This window comes from Hemicordylus capensis, chromosome 2 (assembly GCF_027244095.1).
Source record: "Hemicordylus capensis ecotype Gifberg chromosome 2, rHemCap1.1.pri, whole genome shotgun sequence".
NCBI classification, from domain to species: domain Eukaryota; kingdom Metazoa; phylum Chordata; class Lepidosauria; order Squamata; family Cordylidae; genus Hemicordylus; species Hemicordylus capensis.
Window position 1 is genome coordinate 218075449 of NC_069658.1, and position 24171 is coordinate 218099619.

Sequence of the window (24171 nt, forward strand, 5' to 3'; positions counted from 1 at the left end):
TGCAACCTTGGAGAAGCCGCTGCCAGTCTGTGAAGACAATACTGAGCTAGATAGACCAATGGTCTGACTCAGTATATGGCAGGTTCCTATGTTCCTAATTCTTTTGAGATAATTCTGGAAGTTTCCTTGCCCCCATTGGGCACTACCACCCACCACACTCCGCTCTGGGTCATCCCTTTCCCCTTGATTTGAAGCTATACATTTGCTGCAATCCCCATTATTCCCTATGGGGAAATTCTTAAAGATGTGTAGACTTTAAAAATTCACAAAAAATCAGCCCTTTGCCTAATTCCTTTGAAATTTGGGTGGTAGCTTCCACCCATTGGACACTACCACCACCACCCACTCTTTTTGCCCTGGGACCCTTTTTAAAAATCCAAATCAATTCGGATTTGGATTCGGAAAATTGGGCTACAAAACAGGGCTGATTCGGATTCAGAAAATTTGGGTACAAAACAAAACGGGGGTGTTTCCATTCAGATACAAATCGAAACAAGAAAATTCCAAAATGCACACCCCTAGATGACAATGACATCCCACACCAGGTCCTGGGTGCCAGTCAGGATTAAGTCCAAGGATGTCTTCTCTCTGGTTGGTTCCAAGACCAACTGTTCTAGGGCACAGTCATTCAGCGTATCTAGAAACTTGACCTCTTTTTCATTACCTGACTGTGAATTTCCCCAGTCTATGTGTGGGTAATTGAAGTCACCCATGATTACAGCCCTGCCTCTCCTGGACACCTCCTTGATTTCCTCCTGCAACTCCCAGTCACTGTCAGCGTTTTGTTCCGGAGGGCAATAGCATGTCCTCAGTAGCACATTTCCTTTCAGGCCTTGTATTGTCACCCACAGAATGTCCACTTTGCACCACATTCTCTCACTGGAAACATTTTCCAGAGCTGAGCTCATCCGACTCAAGCTGAAGCCCCTTTAGTCACTTCTGGGTGAAGTTGGGCTCATGGGACAATGTCCATAACCAAGTGATCCATGCAGTATTTCCTCACATGGAGAGGAAGAAGCCCTCCATAGAACCATTTGAGAGAGAAGCTGGTGAAGATGAACATCATGACCATGAGGCTTCCTTGGGGACACACACTTATCATAGACTTTGCTGCTAACCAATTCACTTTAACCTAACCCTGATGGCTTCTATTAGGGTCATTCTCCTCCTGTCCTCTACCGTCTGCCTCTCCCTTTGCTTCCTCTGTAATTCCTGCCTTGAGAAGGAGTTTGGGTTGGCAGACCTCCAAGGTCCATCTTTAATTAATTAATTACAGTTCTATACTGATCCATACAAAAAAGTCCCTGTATGGTGCATAATCAAAAATAAAATTAAAACAGTAAAACAATTTAAAAATACAAATAAAAACACTAAAATCCGAAGCTTAAACTAAAAGCCTGATTAAATAGGTATGTTTTCAGGTCCTTTTAAGAAACATTCAGAGAAGGGGAAACTCTAATTTCATTAGGAAGCATGTTCCAGAGTCCCAGAACAACTCTAGAAGAGGCCCGGTTTTGAGTCACCACAAACCGAGCTAGTGGCAAACGCAACCAGACCTCCCCAGATGATCTGAATAAGCAGTGGGGTTGATGATGAAGAAGGCGTTCTCTTAAATACCTTGGACCCAAGCAATTTAGGGCTTTATAGGTAATGACCAGCACTTTGTATTTCACCCGGAAATAGATTCACAGCAAGTGTAGCTCTTTTAAAATGGGTGCAAAATGATCTCTTCGGGCAACTCCAGAGACCAGCCTGGCTGTTGCATTCTGCACTAACCTTCCAATTAAGTTCTTTGATTCTATAAAACTTCATCAGATATAGGGCCACCGTATGTTAAGAGTTAGACAGACAGGTTGCATTCCGCCATGATAACTAGAAACGAAGGAGGTAGTAGGTATATGAGTTAGAAAGCAGCTCCGCAAATTGATTTTGAAACTTGGCAGTGAGAGAGAGGTGGGTTTGAGTATGACTTAGGAAGGGAAAGAATAATACATTGTTAATTTATGACTCCAGGAGCTTACCTAGATGGGCATTTTTACTGTGGCAGGAAGTGCCTAAATTTTAGCTGTTTTCAGCACTGCACCAACATGCTACTTTTCAAGATCACATATAATGCACAGTAACTGTGAGTCATCGGGAGCAAAGCTGAATAATGCCATTGGCTGTGTGGAGGGCAGCTTCTGTTGCCGTCCTGATGTCTCTGTAAACGGTTCCCTCGTATGAACACCCCACCCCGCCCTTAAGCTTAAGTGTAGCAAAGCTGCATTCAGTTGCCGTTTGGAAAAGCTCCAGGAGTTCAACTGGTTTTTGTCATTTTTTAATTCAGATTTTGCTGGGGTTGGATTTTATTGAGTGATTTCTTCATTTGTACTCTGCCTTTTGGGGATGTTACTTTATCACTCTAATTCTCACTCCGTTCCCCATGTTCTTCCACCAACAGGCTTTGCAACCAAAATGGAGCAAAGTGCAGAAGGTAGAAAGTGCAGGGGGAAGGAATGAGCAATAAGGCAAGCAAGCTGGTTTACTTAGACAAAGAATATAAGGAAAATCATAAAATAGTTCCTAGTTCCCTGTCCCCAAAGGACTCGCAGTCCAAAAAGACACACAGACACCAACAGCCACTGGACGGACACTGTCCTAGGGCTAAATAGGGCACTGCCTTGAACATGTCTTCCTATGCCGTTATCGAATAAAGAAAATTAGTCAGTTGTTCAAAAAGTGGACTTTATGTTAGATAATCTATGTCAAAAAGTATCAGGACAGTTGCTCATGCTTTAGCTTTATCAAAATCTTCTGCTTTCTTGATAAAAATCTCATGTTGCGGACTGTTATGAAGATTGCTGTAACCAAAAACTAAACAGTTGACTTTGGTGGGGGGGTTTTGTTTTTTTGTTTTTTGTTTTTTTTAAGCTGAACTACTGCAGATAATCATTCTAACTAGCCTATCTTATGGGTCTGTTGTGTTATCATCACCATAACCTGGTAGAGGGGGCGTGGGGAGAAAGCGGAACCGCAGTTGAAACTGCCTGCAGTTCCGTGAACGTTACATCCAAATGCACGGAATTGGAGTCCATTGTGGTGACAAAACCGAGGGTGCAGAATTGGAACTCCAAGTGTGTTTTATCGCTGGAACCCAAAGTTCCAGGCAGCCTGTGGTACATCCGAATTCGGAACTGCTTCCCCTGGAAGCTTCTCCTCAACTCCGGTGTGATTGGCTGTGTAGGCTGTGCTTCTATCAAGAAGGAAGCCTGCACAGCCAGCTCCCCTGCCTTCTGTAGTCTCGCTGACTACAATTGACTCAATTGGACCCGCGGTTCTACGTTACATGTGAGTGTGGCCATCCACTCCACAAGTGACTGGGATAATCTATTTAATGTTATAACCAAGTTTATAAACAAACTCACATTTTGTCAAGAGACAGAACAGAAGTCCCTAAATGTCTGGACTTTCTGTGGCCTAGAGGCCCCAAAAGTAATTTGTTAATTTGCAGTTCCAAAGTCATTGCAAGCGCCTGAAACACTGCATGACAAAGGTGATCAATACCAGCTATTTAGTAGCCCGATCTGTCTCTCTTCAGTGCCCCTTGTGAAGGAATGTATGTGTTTTCCTCTGGATACAAACTGAGCACCAGTTGTTGAGTGCCTGTTCACGTCTTCTCTCAAGTAAGAACTCAATCTGCTTTGTATGAATCGAAGCATGCCCACCATAGTTGCTAAGCATGTGTAAAATCTTCACAGCCGCACCTGTGTCCATGCACAGGAGTGAGTGCGAAGTGCAGTGTTGTGAAAAAGACTTGTTGGGGAGACCACAATGCCAGTTCCTAACTAGCTGTGACTGGTCCCCAAGGTGTGTGAAGGTGCTGAAGGGGTAAGCAAGGAATAGCGGGGGAACTATTTGGGGATGGCTGCTTCTGCTTGGGATGTAGGGAAGGGAGAGATGCCCATTGTGGGAGGATCATTGCACCCTTCCTTGTATACTTTTTTGGGGGGGAGGGGGAGGCAAGATCTCCTTAAAAATGGGTAAGCAGCCCACCCTAGGTCCTGCAGGATTTTTTCCTCCCCAAACAATAGAGGCATTGCTCGGTACTTGAAAGATTGTTCACTGGGCCTTGCTCAGACCGGCAGCCCCCACTTTTCATAATTAAACTCCGTCATGATCACCCCTTTGAGAATATCTAGGTGGTTGTTTTTTTTTAATGTCTCATTTTTATAATGCAGTGCAATCCTATATGTGTCTACTTGGAAGTAAGTCCCATAGTGGTCACTGGGACTTACTCCAAGGTAAGTGAAGATAGGATTGTAGTGTCACTTAACAAGACATTGAAATCAACAAGATTAATAAACTCAATTGGCAGAAATCATGGTTCTCCAGCAATGCCACAGCTAAGATGGGAGTCTGAATTTCTTAGTCAGTAACCCATTCAGTTGAACACGTGAGAGGCAATAAGGCGTCATGGTTAGAGTGGTGCACTATGATTGGGAACCTATGACCGGGAACTACGTTCAGAAAGCAGCAAAAAAACCCAACTAATTCAAGCTGTTCTTTACCAGCATAGGCGTAGGGTCCATTGGACAAGGGAAGGCAAATGCCCCTGGGCCCAGAGGGTCAGGGGGGCCACAAGGGGCCCACAAGCAGAGGCCTCCTGTCTCCTGGGGGGCCTCTCGGTGATCTGGGGGGCTGCCCCACTGCCACGGCCGCCCTCCGATATTTCTCACATTAGAGCTGAACAGTAAGAGCCTGGGGAACGCACACACGCATCGCAAATGCATCCATCCTCTTTCTCTTATGCAGTGGGAGGCACCAGCAGCTGATGCGGCTCTTTCTGTTTGGATGACACAAAGTGATGGCTCCACTGGTAACCACACAGGGCTTGGTAAGGGCTGCGTTTCCCTCCTCCCTTTGGAATGGAAGTGCTGTTTTGTAAAGCCCCCTTGGATTTCCCATCTCTGGACACCGCAATGGAGAAGAGGAAGAGGCAAGCAAGTAGCCCCGCCCCTTGCATCTGACATCAGGTGCAGGGGGCGTGGCTTGGGGCGCTGGGGCATGCGGGCGCCTTCCTGCTTATTGGCCCCAGGCCCCAGGGAGGCTCACTATGCCCATTTACCAGACTATACACATATTAGGGAAGCCACTTACGCATTGCCAAAAAAGAGAACATTTATCATCAACCAAGGAGAGGAAAAGCAGTCACATATAGATGGATGCAAATTTAGAATCTGGCTCTGTTTATATTATAGTACATTCATTATTATAATATAAATAGAGCCTGGCTTCAGCTGTTCTCTTAGGACAGAGCCGTTCCCTCAGAAGCTGATGTTATGGGCAGTTCTGCCCTGGGCTCTTTGAATAAAGTTGTGGCATGTTTTAATGCTCTCAGTCTTTATAATGACACTTACAGTTCTAACAGATCCTATGCCTTGTGAGATGCTGTGGATAATGTCAGAGATCTATGAGCACAGTGTGGGTGGGTGGGATGGAGGGTTTATTCTTCCCATTTTAAGGGGTTAGTTTATATTTCTTCAGTGGTTCCAGGATGGGAAAGTCTTTATTTTGGGAAGTACACCCTCTTGGTGGAGAGTCAGGTCCATCAGCAAGAACACCAGCAAGAACACCACCAAGCTTCCCCTCAGCTCCCAGAGGGCCCTGCCTGGTTAGAAGGCAGCAGGGTTCTGGCACTGCAGCTATTCAAGCAGCTGTGACACAGTTTGGATTCTACTTACACAGTTAATTTCTTTTCTGGGAAAGGGGCAGAATGAGGCAAAGATGTAGGAACATAGGAAACTGCCATATACTGAGTCAGACCATTGGTCTATCTAGCTCAATATTGTCTTCACAGACTGGCAGCGGCTTCTCCAAGGTTGCAGGCAGGAATCTCTCTCAGCCTTATCTTGGAGAAGCCAGGGAGGGAACTTGAAACCTTCTGCTCTTCCCAGAGTGGCTCCATCCCTTGAGGGGAATATCCTGCAGTGCTCACTACATCAAGTCTCCCATTCATATACAACCAGGGCAGACCCTGCTTAGCTATGGGGACAAGTCATGCTTGCTACCACAAGACCAGCTCTCCTCTGGGTTGCGGATTTATTATGCCCTAATCCCCAAGCCTGAAGAAAAGAGCGTTCCTGAGGAGACAACCAAACTGGGAGTGAGCCAAAGCAGCCGCTTGGCCACAGTGACCCACTCATCTCATCTGCCCTGTGGCTTCCCCAGGCCCCACGGCATCTTGCAGTGCCTGATGACAGGCAGGTGCCATCTTGAATGATTAGAGGAGAGAGCAGAGTGGTCACTCTTCCCAGTCACAATCTGGGACAGAGGTGCAACTAGGTAACTTTGGAGCCTGGACCGAAAGGCCTTTGGAGCCCGCCCCCAGCCCCACTGCAAGTTAAGCATCATCCCCCTGCATACACACACACACACACACACACACACACACCGTTGATGTGTTTAGAAAACCAAAGAAACTCCATGTTTGCCCAGAATACCTCATTTTAACTTAAAGTAACCCCAGCCCAACTCAGGGACATCACTGCCTCTCATGATCAATGTCATTATCTCTCTCCACTAAATTGTATCTATGAAACTTGGTTCTCACAAGGTTCTCACTGTTTTTCGCTGACAGTTAAGAAAACAGATTTAACCAAATAAGGAGTAATCACCAGATGAACAATGAATCATTCGCATGCGTACTAGATACTTAGACCACCATTTTATTGCCACGTATACTGTGTCTAGAGTGTCAGCATCATTCAGATTGTTTGTATAAATGTAAGATGCACCTATAACCAAACTGTAATCGGTTTGAGAGTGTAAGCCTATTGATTACCTACTGCTAAACTGCAGTAGCAATAAAGCCTCTAAATGATTCCCACTGAGTCTGTTTGATTGACTAAGAGGTGGACCCAGGGACGAACCATGTTCACATCAATTTGGTGCCATGAGAGTCAGATGTGACTTCTGGGTGGACAGTCTGACCCGTCACGGGACAATGAAATCCAGCGTGCCCCACAGCCTTTGTCTGTGGAGGATTCTCGAAGGCCCAAGACATGCCAGTCGTTACAAACACGCCACATCTGGGGATCGAGGCAAGAGTGAATGAACGTGTGAGTGAGACGGAGAGAATGAAGACTCCTGGGTGGTTGCCCAACCCGTCATGGAAAAACCCTGATACCCCAGCCGGCCCTCTGCTGATTTAGCGAGAGGGGTCTCGGGAAACCAGGACGCACCATTCACCAAGCCAGGGTCCAACTGGCACTGAGTGGGTGTTTCCATGTCACCAGAACGTTAAAACACACACTCACTCTGGACACTGGTGGGCGGGCAGGAGAGGAGGCGTTCAGCAACCAGCACCAGGTCTGACCAGACTTGGTGGTGGGTTGCCCAGAACTGCACGTGGTCCATCTCGGGGTCTTCCTCCACACGCATTATGCAGCAATAGTGGGCCTGGTAGAGCGAGCCTCCCACAAACCACGATTTAAATTTTGAGTGCTGGATTTAAATGATTTTAATGTTAATGTTTTTAATGTTTAAATGATTTTAATTGTTTAATTGATTTAGTTTTTATGTTAACTGTTAATTGGTTTTAATTGTTTTTATTTGTTGTAAACCATCCTGAGCCATTTTTTGGAGGGTCGGTATATAAATCAAATAACAATAATAAACCGGGCAAGGTGCCAAGGCACACCCGCTTGAACCACTGGGCTGATTTAGCCGGAGGAGCTGCCTGTTGCATTGTTGCCATTGCCTGGGATGCCGCACTGCTGAACTGGGAAGAAGGAGGGGTGGAAGTCGAAGGACTGCCCACACTGCTGCTGCAGGGTGTGGATTGTGCATGCTCCGGGGCGCACCATCACCACCTTCGTGGTCTCTGCCGGTCCTAATGACCTCATCCTCCCAAACCCGATCAACCAGGAGGTCCTTCCACCTGGGCAAGTCACCAGCACAAGCGACATTGCCCATGATGGTCGGGTTGCAGAGACAGGACAGGACATACTCCTCCCTGTCACCCAACTCATCAACCAGCCTGTCGGCAACCCCAGCCCTCAGCCTTCCAGCCAGAGCATGCCCCTCTGGAATGGTCAGTGAGGTCCAGAGTCCACTCATCAGCTTCTCCAGGAAAAGAGCCGTGAGCAGGGCCTGACTCAGAGGTGTGGTGTCACCACACAAGCTCTTCATGGCAAACAGGAAGGACTCGAGTGCCAACACCATCTCGGACATGAGCTTCCACTCCGCGTTGGATAGGTTGCACATGCCCAAGGCCTTGTTCCTCACCAGTATCATTGAGGGCCACCTCCTGCTGCAACAGGTGCTGGAACAAAAGGAAGGTGGAGTTCCACCAGGTATCTACATCCATAGGGATGAGATGTTGTGGAAGCCCATGGACATGCTGCCGCTCACGAAGCAGGCGCCTGGACTCTCACTCTGGTGGAAGTGATTGATAGATAGATAGATAGATAGATAGGGCTGCCATCTTGAGAGACTTCTCCACAAGCACAGCCACAGCACCTACCATGGGGTAACACTCTTCCCTGGATGCCTTCACCTCCTTAAAGCCAAGGGTGTCCCTGACAGCCAAGTGGAGCATGTGTGCCATGCAGCGGAGGTTCACACATTCCAACACTGACTCTACCATTGCAGTGACATTGGAGCCACTGTCTGTCACAATGAACCCCCTTCTGAGGTGTGGCAAACCGACCATCCACTCCTCAATTTGGCAGCCGAGTATGGCTGCCAACTCCTCAGTGTGTTTGACTTCCAAGGTCTCCATGTGCAAGACGGCCCACCTGTGCAAAATGCGGTTTGGGACGCACTGGAGCCAGAGGCAGCACTGGAGGTCCTCTCTCTCTCCAGACCCCACCAGTGGGCAGTCAGGGCCAGGAAAACAGTGTGCATTCCACTCACACTGTTCCAGAGATCAGTGGTGAAATGCACACTGGTGCCAGTCCGTGCTGCATGCAGCATGGCTGACACGAGCTCCCTGCTCCCAGGGAGGGGACCACATTCTGGCTGAACATGGTCCTTTAATAATGGCTGAACATGGTCCTGAATATGTAGGATATTCAACTGTAATCTGCACCACCTGTAATCCCATCAAATAGCCATTTCCAAGATCTGATAGAGTAGCACATGAATCTCAGCACATCTGTTTGTCAATACAATTGTCCTGCAGTAAAACTTTGTGTTGTTCAGATTGCATTTTCTTAGCAGACATCATCTGAAAACAGACCTCCGAATTGGTCTGAAATACCTCCTGTTCAAAATATAACTTTGCAGTCATTCCATCTATTTGTGAGGAGATTTTATTAAGCTCCCCCACAACTGAAAGAAAAAATTGATTATAATCAATCATTTTAACAGACATGTTGGTCCTCTTTAAAGATTTCTTACTAAGGAAACTCTTTGAAGAGAAAAATAAAGACTAAACTGGCCAGTCTTAATTCCCTACTCTGGTTTTATGTTTTAACTGTTAAATTGTTGGTTTGTTTTATTCTTGGTTTGTTGTATGCTGTAAACCACCTAGAGACTTTGGTAGTGGGTAGTATACACATTTATTAAATATATAAATAAACAAAATTATTTTTATATTTATTAGGGATGTGCACAAATTGATTTTTTTGGTTTCAGTTTGTACCTGAATTGAATCACCCCCAATCTGACCCCCCTCAATCACCCCAGATTTGATGTACCCGAATTTTCCAAATCCAAATTGGAATCGATTTAGGGCAAAAAAGGGTTCTGGGGGCAAAAGAGTGGGGTATGTGGAAGTGCCCAATGGATGGAAACTACTACCCACATTTCAAAGAAATTGGGCAAAGGTGTGATTTTTAAAGAATTTTTGAAGTTGGCGGAGCTTTAAGTTTTTCCCCATAGGGAATAATGGGGATTTCAGCAGCCTGTCATTGAATCCACTCTCATTTCCTACTAAAGAATCTACTCTGAGAAAAACACCTCAAAAACAAGAAAACCCAGTGTCCCGTGGGCTTGTCATTTTGGGGGTGGTTAGCACCCTATGTGCACTACACCACAACCTGTTCAGGCTCACCCTGGTGCCCCCCAAGTGGAGTTATGGAGCTGCTGAAATTCCCCATTATTCCCTATGGGGGGAGCTTAAAGACATGCCAACTTCAGAAATTCTTTAAAAATCACCCCTTTAAATCTGTGTGGTAGCAGGCACCCATTAAGGCACTACCACCTGACCCACTCTTCTGTCCCCAAACCCCCTTTCTGCCCTGAATCTGCCCCAAGACATGCCAACTTAGGAGCCCCTGGTGGCGCAGTGGTAAAACTGCCGCCCTGTAACCAGAAGGTTACAAGTTCGATCCTGACCAGGGGCTCAAGGTTGACTCAGCCTTCCATCCTTCCGAGGTCGGTAAAATGAGTACCCAGAATGTTGGGGGCAATATGCTAAATCATTGTAAACCGCTTAGAGAGCTCCAGCTATAGAGCGGTATATAAATGTAAGTGCTATTGCTATTGCTAACTTCAAAAATCTTATTTAAATCACCCCTTTGCCCAATTCCTTTGATATCTGATGGTAGCTTCCTTGCACCCATTAGGCACTACCACCCACCACAACTCACTCTGGGCCACCCTGGTTCCCCCCGCCAGGGGAGTTAATGAAATCCCTATCCCCCCCGCCAGGGGAGTTAACTGAAATCCCTATTATTCCCCATGGGAAATATCTTAAAGATGTGTAAACTTCAAAAATCATTTTAAAATCACCCCTCTGCTAAATTTCTTTGAAAGCTGGGTGGTAGCTTCCTTACACCCATTGGGTGCTACCACCCACCACAACCTGCTCTGGGACAGCCTGGTGCCAACCACATGGAGCTATGGGGAAAAGCTATTCCCTATGGGGGAAAGCTTAAAGCCAACTTCAAAAATTCTTTAAAAATCACCACTTTGCCCAATTTCTTTGAAATCTGGGTGGTAGCATCTACACATTGGAAACTACAACCTACCCCATTCCTTGCCCATGGGATCCATTTTTTGCCCCAGATCATTTCAGATTAGTATTCAGAAAATTTGGGTAAAAATTGAAACTGGGGTAATTCGGGGGGGGGGGGGCTGATTCGGACCCCAAACAAATCGAGGGTGATTTGATTTGGGTACAAATTGAAATGAAAAAACCAATTTGTGCACATCCCTAATATTTATATGAATAGCTCTATTTTTGTAATTTCATTGTGTATTGCTTTAATTATATTATAAACCACTTTGAGATTATTTTAATGAAAAGTGGTATATAAATCACTTTGTATTTTATATACCACCTTGAAAAGTGGTATATATTTGATTTATATACCTCTTTGAAAAGTGGTATATAAATCACACAAACAAATTGGTCCTGCCCAGTCTAACCCTGCTCACAAGCCTGGCTCTTAGCCAAAGTTAAGGGAGCAAGCCCTCCCTTAACCCAGCTGCCAGGATCATGTTCTCCTCAAGCTGCATGCAGCTTGAACAGACACAGAGATGGGTGCCTAGAGTGTCCATCTGATGGAGGATCCTGTCAATGCACCATGCTCATGGTGTGGTGCATTGTGGGATTTCCACAACATGTCATCCTGGCCTCAGGAGCTCTGCGCTGCGTAACACAACGCAGATAATCTGAGAGTGCAATCTGTGCTCCCAGCAACCTTTTTGTGCTCATCTGGGGGGAGGTTCAGTTTGAGCAGCCTTCCTGCCCACCCACCCACCCATTCCCATCTGTCCTTGTGAATGGCCCCAGTGAGTTTTGGTGGCTGAGTGGGGATGGGAAGCTGGGTCTCCCACACTGGCTAACTTGAACATCCTCTGTCCCTCTTATTTGTCAGCCAGTTATTAGTTTAAGAAATTATCTCCCTCCATTCTCTCTATTCCATGTACACAATCACTGCTCCCGCCTGGCCAACCCCTTATTTTGCCCAACAGGTTCACCAGAACTGGGCCTACTTTGGTTCGATCACGGACTGAACCACCCCCGGAACAAGGAGCGCGGTGCATTGGGGAATTCCCCTGCAAGACAGGTGCTCTAGGCACCTGGCTGTGTGTCTGCTGAGGCTGCCTGCAGCCCCAGCAGACGCATGACTGGGAACCCAGGTCCAAGGGCATGCTTGTGCCCATCCACCTGGGTAAAAGCCTCTGTCCCGGTGTTTCACACAAGCAGCCCTACCCTGAAAGGGCTGCAGCAGCCCGGGTGGGTCTGCTTGTGTGAAGAGCCTTAGTGTGTGTCTGTGTGCTCACGTACATGTGTGTATAGTCCTCATGCTACTCACAAAGGATTAGGAAATAACACTGTTCCAAAGGACTGTGAACATATCTCTTTCCTTAACATCACACGGTTAAAATTATATGGCAGTTACATAGAAACTTAATACATGTCAACAGAGACACCTGCAAGAACAAATCAGAGCAATCCAATTCAACCAATACTGAAAGTTCCAGGTCTTCACTGATTAAGAATCTATAACATTTCATCATCCTTTGTCAGGGAGGCTGTATCAGTTATCTGCACTGAGCATGGGGTTGGAAACAGAAGAGGTCCCTTCCAGCTCTTCCATTCTATGATTCGACAGGAAGTTGAAAAAAGCCCAGACCCTGATGGGAAAAGCCACCATGACTCAGGATGTTCTCCCCATTGTTGGAGGAAACAAACCCACACAGTAAGTCCCATGATCTGATCTTGGAGTTGTTTCACCCAGTCGTCCCAAAGGTCCAGTTAGAACACATCAGAGTCTGAAAAGATTGGTGTCCTGCCTCAGCTGGCTATAGGTAATGCCACCGAGGCCTAACAGTTAAAGGAGCTCTATAGGATCTGATGGAAAACTCTTTTCTCTTGTTCTACCTTCCTCTGTTTCTCACACTTGTTTCTCTGTGGTTCTGTCTATGTGACGGTAGCCTGCTGTACAAGAGCCACAAGCCTGCAACTCAGCAACCAAATTCTAAACCATCACCATGAGCAGGTGTGTGTGTGTGTGTGTGTGTGTGTGTGTGTGTGTAACCAATATAACTCTGAACTTGCAGTTGTGGGGTGAGAAGACTGAATACATTAAAGGAACACAGTTGTGCTCCTGTAGTTAAGGTGAGTAGCAAAACATAAAGGGTTCAGTTGAATCAGTTCTGCCATTTTTAGCCTCAAAATTGTGTTGCTTATAAATATGACATGTCTTGAGACAAGATTTTGAAATGTGGCATGCACAGTCGACTTGCCAGTGACCACAAATGTGCCTAATTCCAAGGCAATCGATTGGTGCAGCAAGTTAAAAAGTACTGAAAACTGACAGCCGTTTTTGGTACGTGTGATCTATATGGCTCCCCAGATCCAGTCCAGTATGGAAACATACAGGTTACTGAAGAGGTTCTGACTTGGAACATGTACACTTATATAAACTGTATCTTACGTTTTACTGAAATATGAATAATAAATAAATAAACTTCCCTCTGTGTGTGGCTGCACATCTCACAATGATCCTCACTTCAATCTGTTATCTGACTCCTGGTTCTGTACGACTAGATCTTGCTTTTGTCCTGCGGTTCCACCCTCCAGATCTATGAGGATCCTACCCTTTAGCTCCCAGGTTCCCGACTGAGGAGGGACAGGGCATGCAGAACAGTACTGAAGACAGGCATGCCACAAATGAAAGCATGTCAGAGGCATGCCCAGCACATTCTTGCAGATGCACCACACCCACACTTGGCCCTCCAACATTTTGCTGATGAATGTAGGTATTTAATTAAACTAATTAATTAATATCTTTATTCCACTCTTCCTCCAAGAAGCCCAGAGTGGTGCACTTGGCTATGCTTATCCTCACAACAACCCTGTGAGGTAGGTACAGGCTGAGAGATAAATGGCTGTCCCGGGGTCACCCAGTGAGTTTCATGGCTGAATAGGGATTTGAACTCTGGTCTCCCCATAGTCCAGCACTCTAACCACTACACCGGCTCTCAAACAATTCTCATGCCAGCAAATAGTGCCCAAGCCTCCCACCCACTACAGCACTTTGCTGAAGACTGGATTCCACCTACTAGATGCTGTGCAGTGCAGAGGGCCTTAGTGTGGAATGTGCACCTAATTACATGCAGGCACAGTACAGACTCACAATGCATCACCCCTCTCCACTCGGAGACTGAATTTGGAAAGGGCTCTGGAAAGGGAGCTGAATCCTGAAGGATGATGCAAGTCATGAAAAAAGGCTGAAGGAGGGATTCCCAAGAGGCAAAACTCCCAAGAGGAACAGTTATTCACTAGGGAAATATTTCAGAGAGTAGAGACAGTTGGAGCTTAGTCGGGAACTTTCTGTTACTCCATAGCCTACATTCCTCTCAGCCCTGTCTCCCATCCTCTCTGCTCTCACTATCAGTCAGATGTTGCATTCAGCTCCCCTGTTTATGACCCCTGGAACTCCTCTAATCCCAGCTAGATTCAGTGAAGTGGTATATAAACAGTCATAGTAGTACTACGAGTAGTAATAGTAGTAGTGCTACCATGCTGCCATTCTGGGGTGATTTAAGGGGACTGTCCACCCATTTCCAATGATGGTGGGATAATGTGGGTGTTCAGACCTGTAATGTGTTCCTACCTCTTGCAACATCCCTCCCCAAAGGCACACCCACTTGAGGACAGGCCAGATGCTGCACATATATTTAATGGGGGCATCAGGAACCAATGAACTGTTCATCCTTAAGGTGGCATCTGCTCATAAGATAGAAAAATTCACAACCACAAACTGAATAGGTGCAATTTCATGGATATCTTTAATAGGTATCAGCACAAGCAGCAGTTCATTAAAGCATCTAGTTCCAAGGGAACATTTCTCAGATGGGGGAAGATGACATTACAGAATTGGGAGGGATGAACAGTATCTGGCAGATGCACAGAAATCTTACTTTCCCAGTCTCAAATGTGCTTTTTTTTCCAGAGAGGGTTTTACATTCAGTATCTGCACAGGATGTTGCCAAACTTCAAGAGAGATCTAGATTTTCTACATTTGCCATAGAAATGAGAGGTACATTCTGGAAGAGAAGCCACATAGGAACATAGGAAGCTGCCATATACTGAGTCAGACCATAGGTCCATCTAGCTCAGTATTGTCTGCACAGACTGGCAGCGGCTTCTCCAAGGCTGCAAGAAGGAATCCCACTCAGCCCCATCTTGGAGATGACAGGGAGGGAACTTAGAACCTAGATGCTCTTCCCAGAGTGGCTCCATCCCCTGAGGGGAAGATCTTCCAGTGCTCACACTTCTAGTCTCCCTTTCATATGCAACAAGGATGGACCCTGCTTAGCTAAGGGGACAAGTCACGTTTGCTACCACAAGACCAGCTCTCTTCCAACAAAAATGATGATCTGGCTTCTGGCATCTTAATGATGAATGTGTGATCTGGTTACCAGACCACTTTGTCAAGTTTATGTTTGAACTGGAACTGAACTCAATAGATTAAGAGTTGGACCCCATGGCTCAGAAGTTATTCAGACTGCATGGGAATTTACAATACATGAAAAGCTCTGCTGTATAAAAAGTTCGTCCCAATGTAGAGAAACATGCCCAAATTCAGCTTGATGCAAACGTCTCCAGATGCTTTGTGGAATTGGTAGAAACATTTGGAATTTCAAATCTGCAGGATGTCATTTTCAGCTGCGTGGAAAGTGATGAAATAAGCAAAAGCAAATCAGCATTTGAAGTTTTGTGGCGCTGAAGCTGGAAAGGTTCTAGTAGAAGGGATCCTGGCTAGCCCTTGGCTGGTTATCATATGGGGTAGCCATAATGACGTCCTATACCGCCTTGATTGCCGGCTTTCTTTGCAAGAAATCCATAACCTTTTTGGCCCCAGCGTCTGCCCCAGCTGCGGAAAGGTAAGATGAAGAGAATCAGAAATTTTCCATATAAATGGACACTATGAGTCCAACTGGGGTCACATGGAGCTCAGCTTTTTCCTGGAACAATGAGGCCTATCTGGTGAACAGAATATTGGAGGACTGGAGGGAGACCTAATTGAGTCAAGGCAAGGATAGAGAGGCAGAGCTATGCAGACAGGAACTACTTTGAACTATGGGTGTGCATGGAACCAGGCGGGGGAGGCTTGAAGGCAGGGGGGTACTGCTTTAAGGGTGGGCGAGGGTGCACTTCCCCCTCCCTCAGGTTTCCCCCCGCCAGTGCTCCATGTTTTAAAATTCCACCAGGGTGGCAGCGTACCTCCCTTTACCTTTAAAGGTTGCCACCTTTACAGGAAGTAGGCGCAAGTATCTGATGTGCCTGTGCGCACCAGATGCAGGCATGTGCACATCCTGCATGTCATGCACATGTGCCCAATGTGCATGCACGTGCCCACAACGCGCCTGCACATACGTCTGGTGTGCGCAGGCGCATCAGATACTTTTATTTAAATTATCTTTAAACTAATGAGGACACTGATATTATTTCTGTTATGGCCAGGTTTTGTTATATTATTTGTAAAATACGTACTGGTTTATTGTAAATGTTTGCTGGTCAATGACCGAATAAACTTATAATTAACTTCCACCTACTTCTGGTAAAGGCGGCAACAGGGTAGCAGGGAGGTACGCTGCCACCACAGTGGACTTTTAAAACATGGAGTGCCAGTGGGGGGAAAGTGGAGGGAGGGGTAAGTGCACTCTCCCCCACCCTTAAAGCAGTACTCCCCCCGCCTTCGAACCGGCAGAACCGCCCGCCGTTTGAACTGGTTCAGAGGCCCATAAAGGGCCTCCGAACTGGTTCTGTGCACAACTCTACTTTGATTCCTAAGGATTCCTACTGTGTGGTCAATGGGTTGGCTCAGTAACCCATTGAGGGTTACTCAGGCTGTTTCTCATGACCATAATCCGGGTAGGACAAGCATCCTACCCAGCTTCAGGAGCTGCATGTGCTCCTGGTTTTTGGTCATCCGTCAGCAAAAATCTAGGTAGGAGGAGTGGTAAGTGATCATGTGGTGTTGGGATGTGCAGTTTTTTATGTGTGGCATGCTTTTCTATATTTGAATGTAGCTGTGTACTGGCTTGGGAGTGGAATTAGTTTGTTTGCTCTTTTCACTTGCTATCTTGACTACAAACTGAGAAGTCCTCCCTCTCTCTGCATAAGAGATTAATAGTCTGTTTATTCTTTTCTTAGCCTATGTTTTAGTTACTAATCAATATCAAATTCTTGTTTCTTAGTTAAAGTTGTTTCCTGTACAATTACAAAAAAACCCAACAACAACAGAATTAATACGTGAAAGAGCAAAGAAAATTAAAAATTGGACTGCACCAGGCGACGATGAACTGCATGGCTTTTGGCTTAAACACCTAACAAGCTTTCATAAACAACTATCAAAACAGTTCAATCACATTTTGAAAGGAGGTGATATTGAACTATAGTTAACAACTAGGAAAACCCATCTCATAATGAAAGACCCAGCAAAAGGTGCAGTTCAAAGTAATTATAGACCAATAACCTGCCTGCCAACCATATTTAAATTATTAACTGGAATAATAGCAGATGAAGTAAAGCAACACATATTAACTAATAAGCAGCTTCCAGTTGAACAGAAGGGAAATTGCCCAAACAACAGAGGCACAAAAGACATACTGCTGATTGACAAGATGATTTTAGAAAATTGCAAGAGAAGAAAAACAAATCTAAGTGGTACATGGATTGACTACAAGAAAGCCTTCGATTCATTGCCTCATACATGGATAATAAAATGTTTAGAAACAACTGGTGTCAGCAGAAACATTCAGATATTTATTAAAAAAGCAATGAGCATGTGGAGCACACAGTTAACAATCAATGGTGACACTTGGACAAATTAGCATTAGAAGAGGTATTTTCCAAGGGGACTCACTATCCCCTCTGTTGTTTGTAATCGCCATGACTCCACTTTCACAAATACTAAACAAAACAGGCCTCGGATACCAAACATCTAAAACATCAAATAAAATAAACCATCTGCTGTACATGGACAATCTGAAGTTGTATGGAAAGTCCCAATCAGAAATGGAATCACTGCTAAACGCTGTCCGTATATTCAGTAATGATATAGCAATGGAGTTTGGACTAGACAAGTGTGCTGCATTAATAATGAACAGTGGAAAAATAACAAAACCAGAAGGAATAGAACTGCCCAATGGAAGCAACATCAAGAATCTGGAAGAGAAAGAACATTACAAATACTTGGGCATTCTCCAGGCTGATAACATTGCACACACTGAAGTTAAAAGAAAAATTGGAAGTGAATACATCAGTCCAAACACAATGGTGGGAACACCATACAAGCCATAAACACCTGGGCTATACCTATTATTAGATACACTGCGGGAATAATAGACTGTTCCCAGGCAGAGCTAGAGATGCGATATCGTAAGACCAGGAAAATAATGACCATCAATCATGCTCTGCAACCCCGCAGTGAGTAGATAGGCTATACCTCCCTCACAGCTCAGGTGGAAAAGGAATGCTGCAAGTCCATCAAACAGCAGAGGAGGAGAAAAGAGGCCTTGAAGAATATATCAAGGACAGTGAAGAAGATGCACTTAAAATGGTCAATAATGCAAAACTATTCAACACCAATCAAACAAAGCAGGCCTACAAGAAAGAACAAGTCAAGAACCGAGCAGAAAAATGGAAAAAGAAGCCACTGCATGGTCAATATTTGCACAATATAACTGGAAAATCAGACATCACCAAGACCTGGCAGAGTCTTAAGAATGGCAACTTGAAGAAAGAAACAGAGGGTTTAATACTGGCTGCACAAGAACAGGCACTAAGAACAAATGCAATAAGAGCAAAAGTCGAAAAATCCACATCAAACAGCAAGTGCCGCCTTTGTAAAGAAGCAGATGAAACAGTGGACCACCTAATCAGCTGTTGTAAAACAATTGCACAGACTGACTACAAACAAAGGCATAACAAGGTAGCAGGGATGATACACTGGAACATCTGCAAAAAATACAAGCTACCTGTAGCCAAAAATTGGTGGGACCATAAAATTGAAAAAGTTGTAGAAAACGAAGATGCATAAATATTATGGGACTTCCGACTACAAACAGACAAACATCTGCCACACAATACACCAGATATAACTGTAGTTGAGAAGAATGAAAAACAAGCTAAAATAGTCAACATAGCAGTACCAGCAGATAGCAGAATAGCAGAAAAAGAAATAGAAAAAAATCACCAAATACAAAGATCTACAGATTGAAATTGAAAGGCTGTGGCAGAAAAAGACCAAAATAATCCCAGTGGTAACTGGTGCCCTAGGTGCAATTCCAAAGCAACTGGAAGAGCACCTCAACACCATAGGGGCCACAGAAATCACCATCAGCCAATTACAAAAAGCAGCTTTACTGGGAACAGCCTATATTCTGCGACGATATCTATAACAGCAACAACATTGACAATAAAATTCTGCCATCCCAGGTCCTTGGGAAGGACTCGATGTCTGGATAAAACAAACCAGTCAATAACACCTGTCTGACTGTGTAAACAATAATAATATAGATAAATAATTTATCTGCAACATTGGGTTATGAGCGCGGTGTGAAGCAATAAGTTGTGGGATAGAGAGTTTGTAAGCAAGAAAGCTAGACATTACTTTTACATCTTTGTAGAGGCATCCCACTGTTGAACTGCTCAATGAAACAAACTACAGAAAGGGTCCTTCAGAGTGAAGATGTTGCTGAATACTTTTGGACTATCTTATGTTCTGAAGGAACAAAGACCAACAGAGAATGAAGAGGAATGACAAGAACGGGATTCTGAAAACAAGCAAGCCATGGGACACATATCTTTGACTATAAGTGATCAGTTAATCTATCATACAGGCGGCCAAACCGCCCCCCCCCAAAAAAAATAAAAACCCACCCAGCAGGAGAGATGTGGGAAAGATTGAAGGAGGTATTTCAACAAAGAACCATGAATAGTCTAGTTCCTCCGATGCTGCAGTTGTGTAGTAAAAGATTCAAAGAGGGAGAGAGTTTGCAAGGGCACATATGCTCATTTTTGGGAATACTGAGAGAGTTGGAGCTGCAGGAGAGAACTATGTCTGAAACAACAAAAAATGGGCTTTTGGTTAATACCTTGCCTAAAGAATATGAACATATTGTCAATTATATACAAATTAAAGAAAATGTGACTTTGAGTTTTCTGCAGGAGCATTTGCAAGAATTCAACTTGAAAAGGGAAACAGAAAGGGTGGAGTCAATTAAAAATCAAGCCTACAAAGTTGATAGTAGGCAATGTTTGATATATGGAAGCACCTTGCATTTTTTTATATGGGGAAGCACCAGAGACATAAGTTTTGGGAGGTATACAAATATGTCAAATACATAAATAAAATTTGAGGAATCCATGTCCTAGTAAGGAGCAAAGGAATTATTCTCAACAGAGAAAAGGGAATAAGACTACATTCTGGGAAAATGGACTTTCTAACAAACAAATTTGCCTATGCAAAAGGGGCACATATTCATCAACCACAGAAAGGCAATCCAATGAGGTTTTGGATTTTATTCACAGTGTTATTTGTGGGCCCTTTCCAGTAAAGACACCAGGAAAGAATCTCTATTTCCTGAATTTCATAGATGATTTTTCTTGATATACTTACGCTTACCTACTCTAAGAGAAAAATGAGGTCTTGCCAAAGCTCAGAGAATATGTGGCTAGAGTAAACAAGAAGATTGGAAGAAAGCCTAAGACTTTGCACACTGATATTGGTGGGGAATATACTGGGAAGGATACTTAGCAATACTTAACAGAACAAGGAATTAAAAATGAGAGAACAATACTTTATACTCCAGAAGCAAATGGAGCAGCAGAGAGCATGAATAGAACTTTGATCAAAATCTCTAGAAGTATGCTTCTTGTCTCAGGTTTGGAAAACAAAGACTGGGGAGAAGCTGTAATGACAACAACATATTTGCACAATAGACCTCCAACTAAAACTGAACTGCAAGACAACAATAAGGGAGGCGAAATAATGAAATAAAATAATGAAATGCAAGGCAACAATAAGGGAGGTGAAAAGAGAGTTTGAGGAACATTTAGCTAAAAGCATCAAGGGGGATAACAAAAACTTCTTTAAATACATCAGAAGCAGGAAACCTGCCAGGGAGGCAGTTGGACAATTAGACAATTAGGGAGTGAAAGGGATTAAGGAGGATATGGAGGTTGCAGAGAAGCTAAATGAGTTCTTTGCGTCCATCTTCATGGCAGAGGATACTGAGCATATACATGTTCCTCAGGGGCGTAACGATAGGGGGGCAGGGGGGCACGTGCCCTGGGCGCCACTCCTGCTGGCCACGTGGGGGGCGCCAAAAAGTCCCATGCCCCCCCGCCGATCCCCCCCCCAATTTTTTAAAATAAAAATTTATTTAGCGACAGTCAAGGAGCACGTGGCGCCCCCCCACGAGCGGTCCCTGCCACGCCCGCGCCCCCCATTGCTTTGCTGGCTTGGCGGTCGGTGGCGGCCCACCGGCGGGCGCCGGACACCTAGTTTGCATTTTTAAATTTATTGCTTGCTAATGCATGCTGCTTGCTTGCCTTCGGCTGGCTTGCTTCAGCAGGCCCTCTAGTGGCTTGCCAGGGAGGGTGAGGGCACACGCACAGCACGCACGCAATCTTCATCAGCGTAAGCCGGCCGAGTCGCGCCGCTGCGCATGTGTGCGTCCTCCCAGCGTCCACAGCACCTTCTGCACGTGGCGTCGGCAGCGAGAGCGTTTTGGGGCTGAGTCGCAGGCAGGAGAAGGAGGACGAGGAGCGTGGAGAACAGACCTCGCGTGTTGCGTCATTGTTTGGTGGTCAACAAGGAAGGGGTGTGTGTGTTCTCTTCTCTTGAAAAATTTATTCCAAAAAAAATCCAACGGCCGCATTCCAGCGCCAGCTGGCAGCAGCTGCTGACCCCAAAGTTGTCTGGGGCACAGCGCGGGCGGGGGGCAGGCAGCGGGGCTGGTGGTGGGAGGAGGAGCAGCAGCAGCGGGGCATTGGGAAGGGGAAAGTCCTGCCAGAAAAACCCAAGGAAGAGACTTCCCCACCGCCTCCCTTCCCACATCTAAGGTTGGGCTGGTCTCTCTTCCTTTCCTTTCTGTCTCCTTTGCTCGGAGAGGGTCCAAAGATCCGAAGGAAAGTCCCGTTTGCTGCAGCGCATATGGGTTTTATTTGACTTTAAAAGGGAAAAAAAGAAAAGACGCGGGGGATATTGCAATTACATAAAAGAAGTCAGCGCCTTTAAAATCAAATTGACTATTCCTTTTGCAACATAAAACTGAGATCGGAGGGAAGGAGAAAGAAGAAATCCGCAGGGTGGGGGAAAGTTGCTCCAAAGCCATCCTCAGCTCCTCTGTTCGCTCCTGGTACGTGCCAAAGCGAAGCCATCGGGGACGGAGACCATTGGCGGGTGGGGGGTGGAGGGAGCTGCGTTGTGGTTCCCAGCAAGAAATGAGAAGCAGCTGGTAGATATTGTGTGGGCCAGGTGTGTATGCAGATTTATTTTGAGATATGAGGTGATAAAGAGAACGATATCCTTATTGGGAACGCGGGTTGCTGCTGTAGTGAAGGTGCTGGTGGGGAAAGGGAACGCACACTTGTTTCCTTAAAAAAAAAGATTTTAACGTAGCCTGTTTATGTCTACATGGAGCTGTAGGAAGGAAAAAAGGCTTGATTGCTCACCCTGTGAATCCTCTTAAGGTCTGCATAGATAACTGGGGTTCATTTTGTGGAGGAATAGATATGAAGCTGTGGAGTTTCAGGTTTCTTGGTTCTGTGTTAAATTTTTAATGAGTCAGACTACTTAGAATTTTTTAAAAAATTATAATAATGGTGATGATAATAATAGAAGGCATACTCTTTGCCCTGGAATCTTTGGGCCCTGATTCTAGAGGTGAAAATGCCAGCTGTAGTTACACAGTGGTGAGGGGCAAAACCCTCTGAACTTGCTGGGTGGCATTATTTTTATTACTTTGCACCTTCTGGGGCAGAGAAACATAGGAAGCTGCCTTATACCAAGTCAGACCCTTGGTCCACCTAGCCTAAATCATTTGGGGGGTCCCCTTCCCTCCCGCAGAACCTGCCCGGATCACCCACCCCACCAGCGAAGGGCAGCAGGAGGGACGTGGCGGGGGGAGGCCGCCGCCGGCGGCGGCTGGAGTGTTCAGTGCTCGTCGCTGGGGGGGGCGCAATTTCAGAGGGGGGGGCGCAATTTCAGTGCTTGCCCCAGGCGCCGTTTTCCCTAGTTACGCCTCTGCTGTTCCTGAACCAGGCTTTTCAGGGATGGCGGCTAAAGAACAGAGGCAGATAGAAGTGATGAGAGATGATGTTCTAAACTGTCTGGAAAAACTAAAAACTAACAAATCACCAGGGCCATATGGCATCCATCCAAGAGTCCTCAAAGAACTCAAATGCGAAATTGCCGACCTCCTTGCTAAAATATATAACTTATCCCTGCAATCAGGTTCTGTACCAGAGGACTGGAGAGTAGCAAATGTAACATTGATTTTCAAGAAGGGATCCAGGGGTGATCCGGGAAATTACAGACCGGTTAGTTTAACATCAGTTCCAGGCAAATTGATGGAAAGCATCCTCAAGGATAAAATTGTAAAGCACCTAGAAGAACAGGCCCTGCTGGGAGTGAACCAACATGGCTTCTGCAAAGGTAAATCTTGCCTCACCAACCTTTTGGAGTTCTTTGAGAGCATCAACAAGTGTGTGGATCAAGGTGATCCAGTTGACATTGTATACCTGGACTTCCAAAAAGCTTTTGACAAAGTTTCTCATCAACAACTCCTGAGGAAACTTAGCAGTCATGGGATAAGGGGACAAGTACATGTGTGGAATGCTAACTGTTTGAAAGACAGGAAACAGATAAATATAAGGATAAATGGAGAGTTTTCACAATGGAGGGAAGTAAGAAGTGGGGTCCCCCAGGGATCTGTACTGGGACCGGTGCTTTTTAATTTATTCATAAATGATCTAGAAGTAGGGGTAAGCAGCGAGGTGGCCAGATTTGCAGATGATATGAAGCTCTTTCAGGTAGTGAAATCCATAACTGATTGTGAAGAGCTCCAAAAGGATCTCTCCAAACTGGGGGAGTGGGTGACAAAGTGGCAAATGCGGTTCAGTGTTGACAAGTGTAAAGTGATGCACATTGGTACAGAAAACCCAAACTTCAACTATATGCTGATGGGATCTGAGCTGTCGGTGACAAACCAGGA

At 45.4% G+C, this 24171-nt stretch overlaps 1 protein-coding gene across 2 annotated transcripts in view; it reads right to left on the reverse strand.

Annotated features, from left to right (window-relative positions):
• Positions 1 to 14714: 14714 nt before the first annotated feature.
• The window catches only part of LOC128347964 (procathepsin L-like), a 51208-nt gene continuing 41751 nt past the window's right edge, over positions 14715 to 24171 (reverse strand). For both annotated transcript variants that reach the window (XM_053303352.1, XM_053303353.1), the window contains one exon: positions 14715 to 15818. In XM_053303352.1, the coding sequence (XP_053159327.1) occupies positions 15722 to 15818 (97 nt within the window). In that variant the 3' untranslated portion in view covers positions 14715 to 15721. The remainder of the gene's footprint in view (positions 15819 to 24171) is intronic.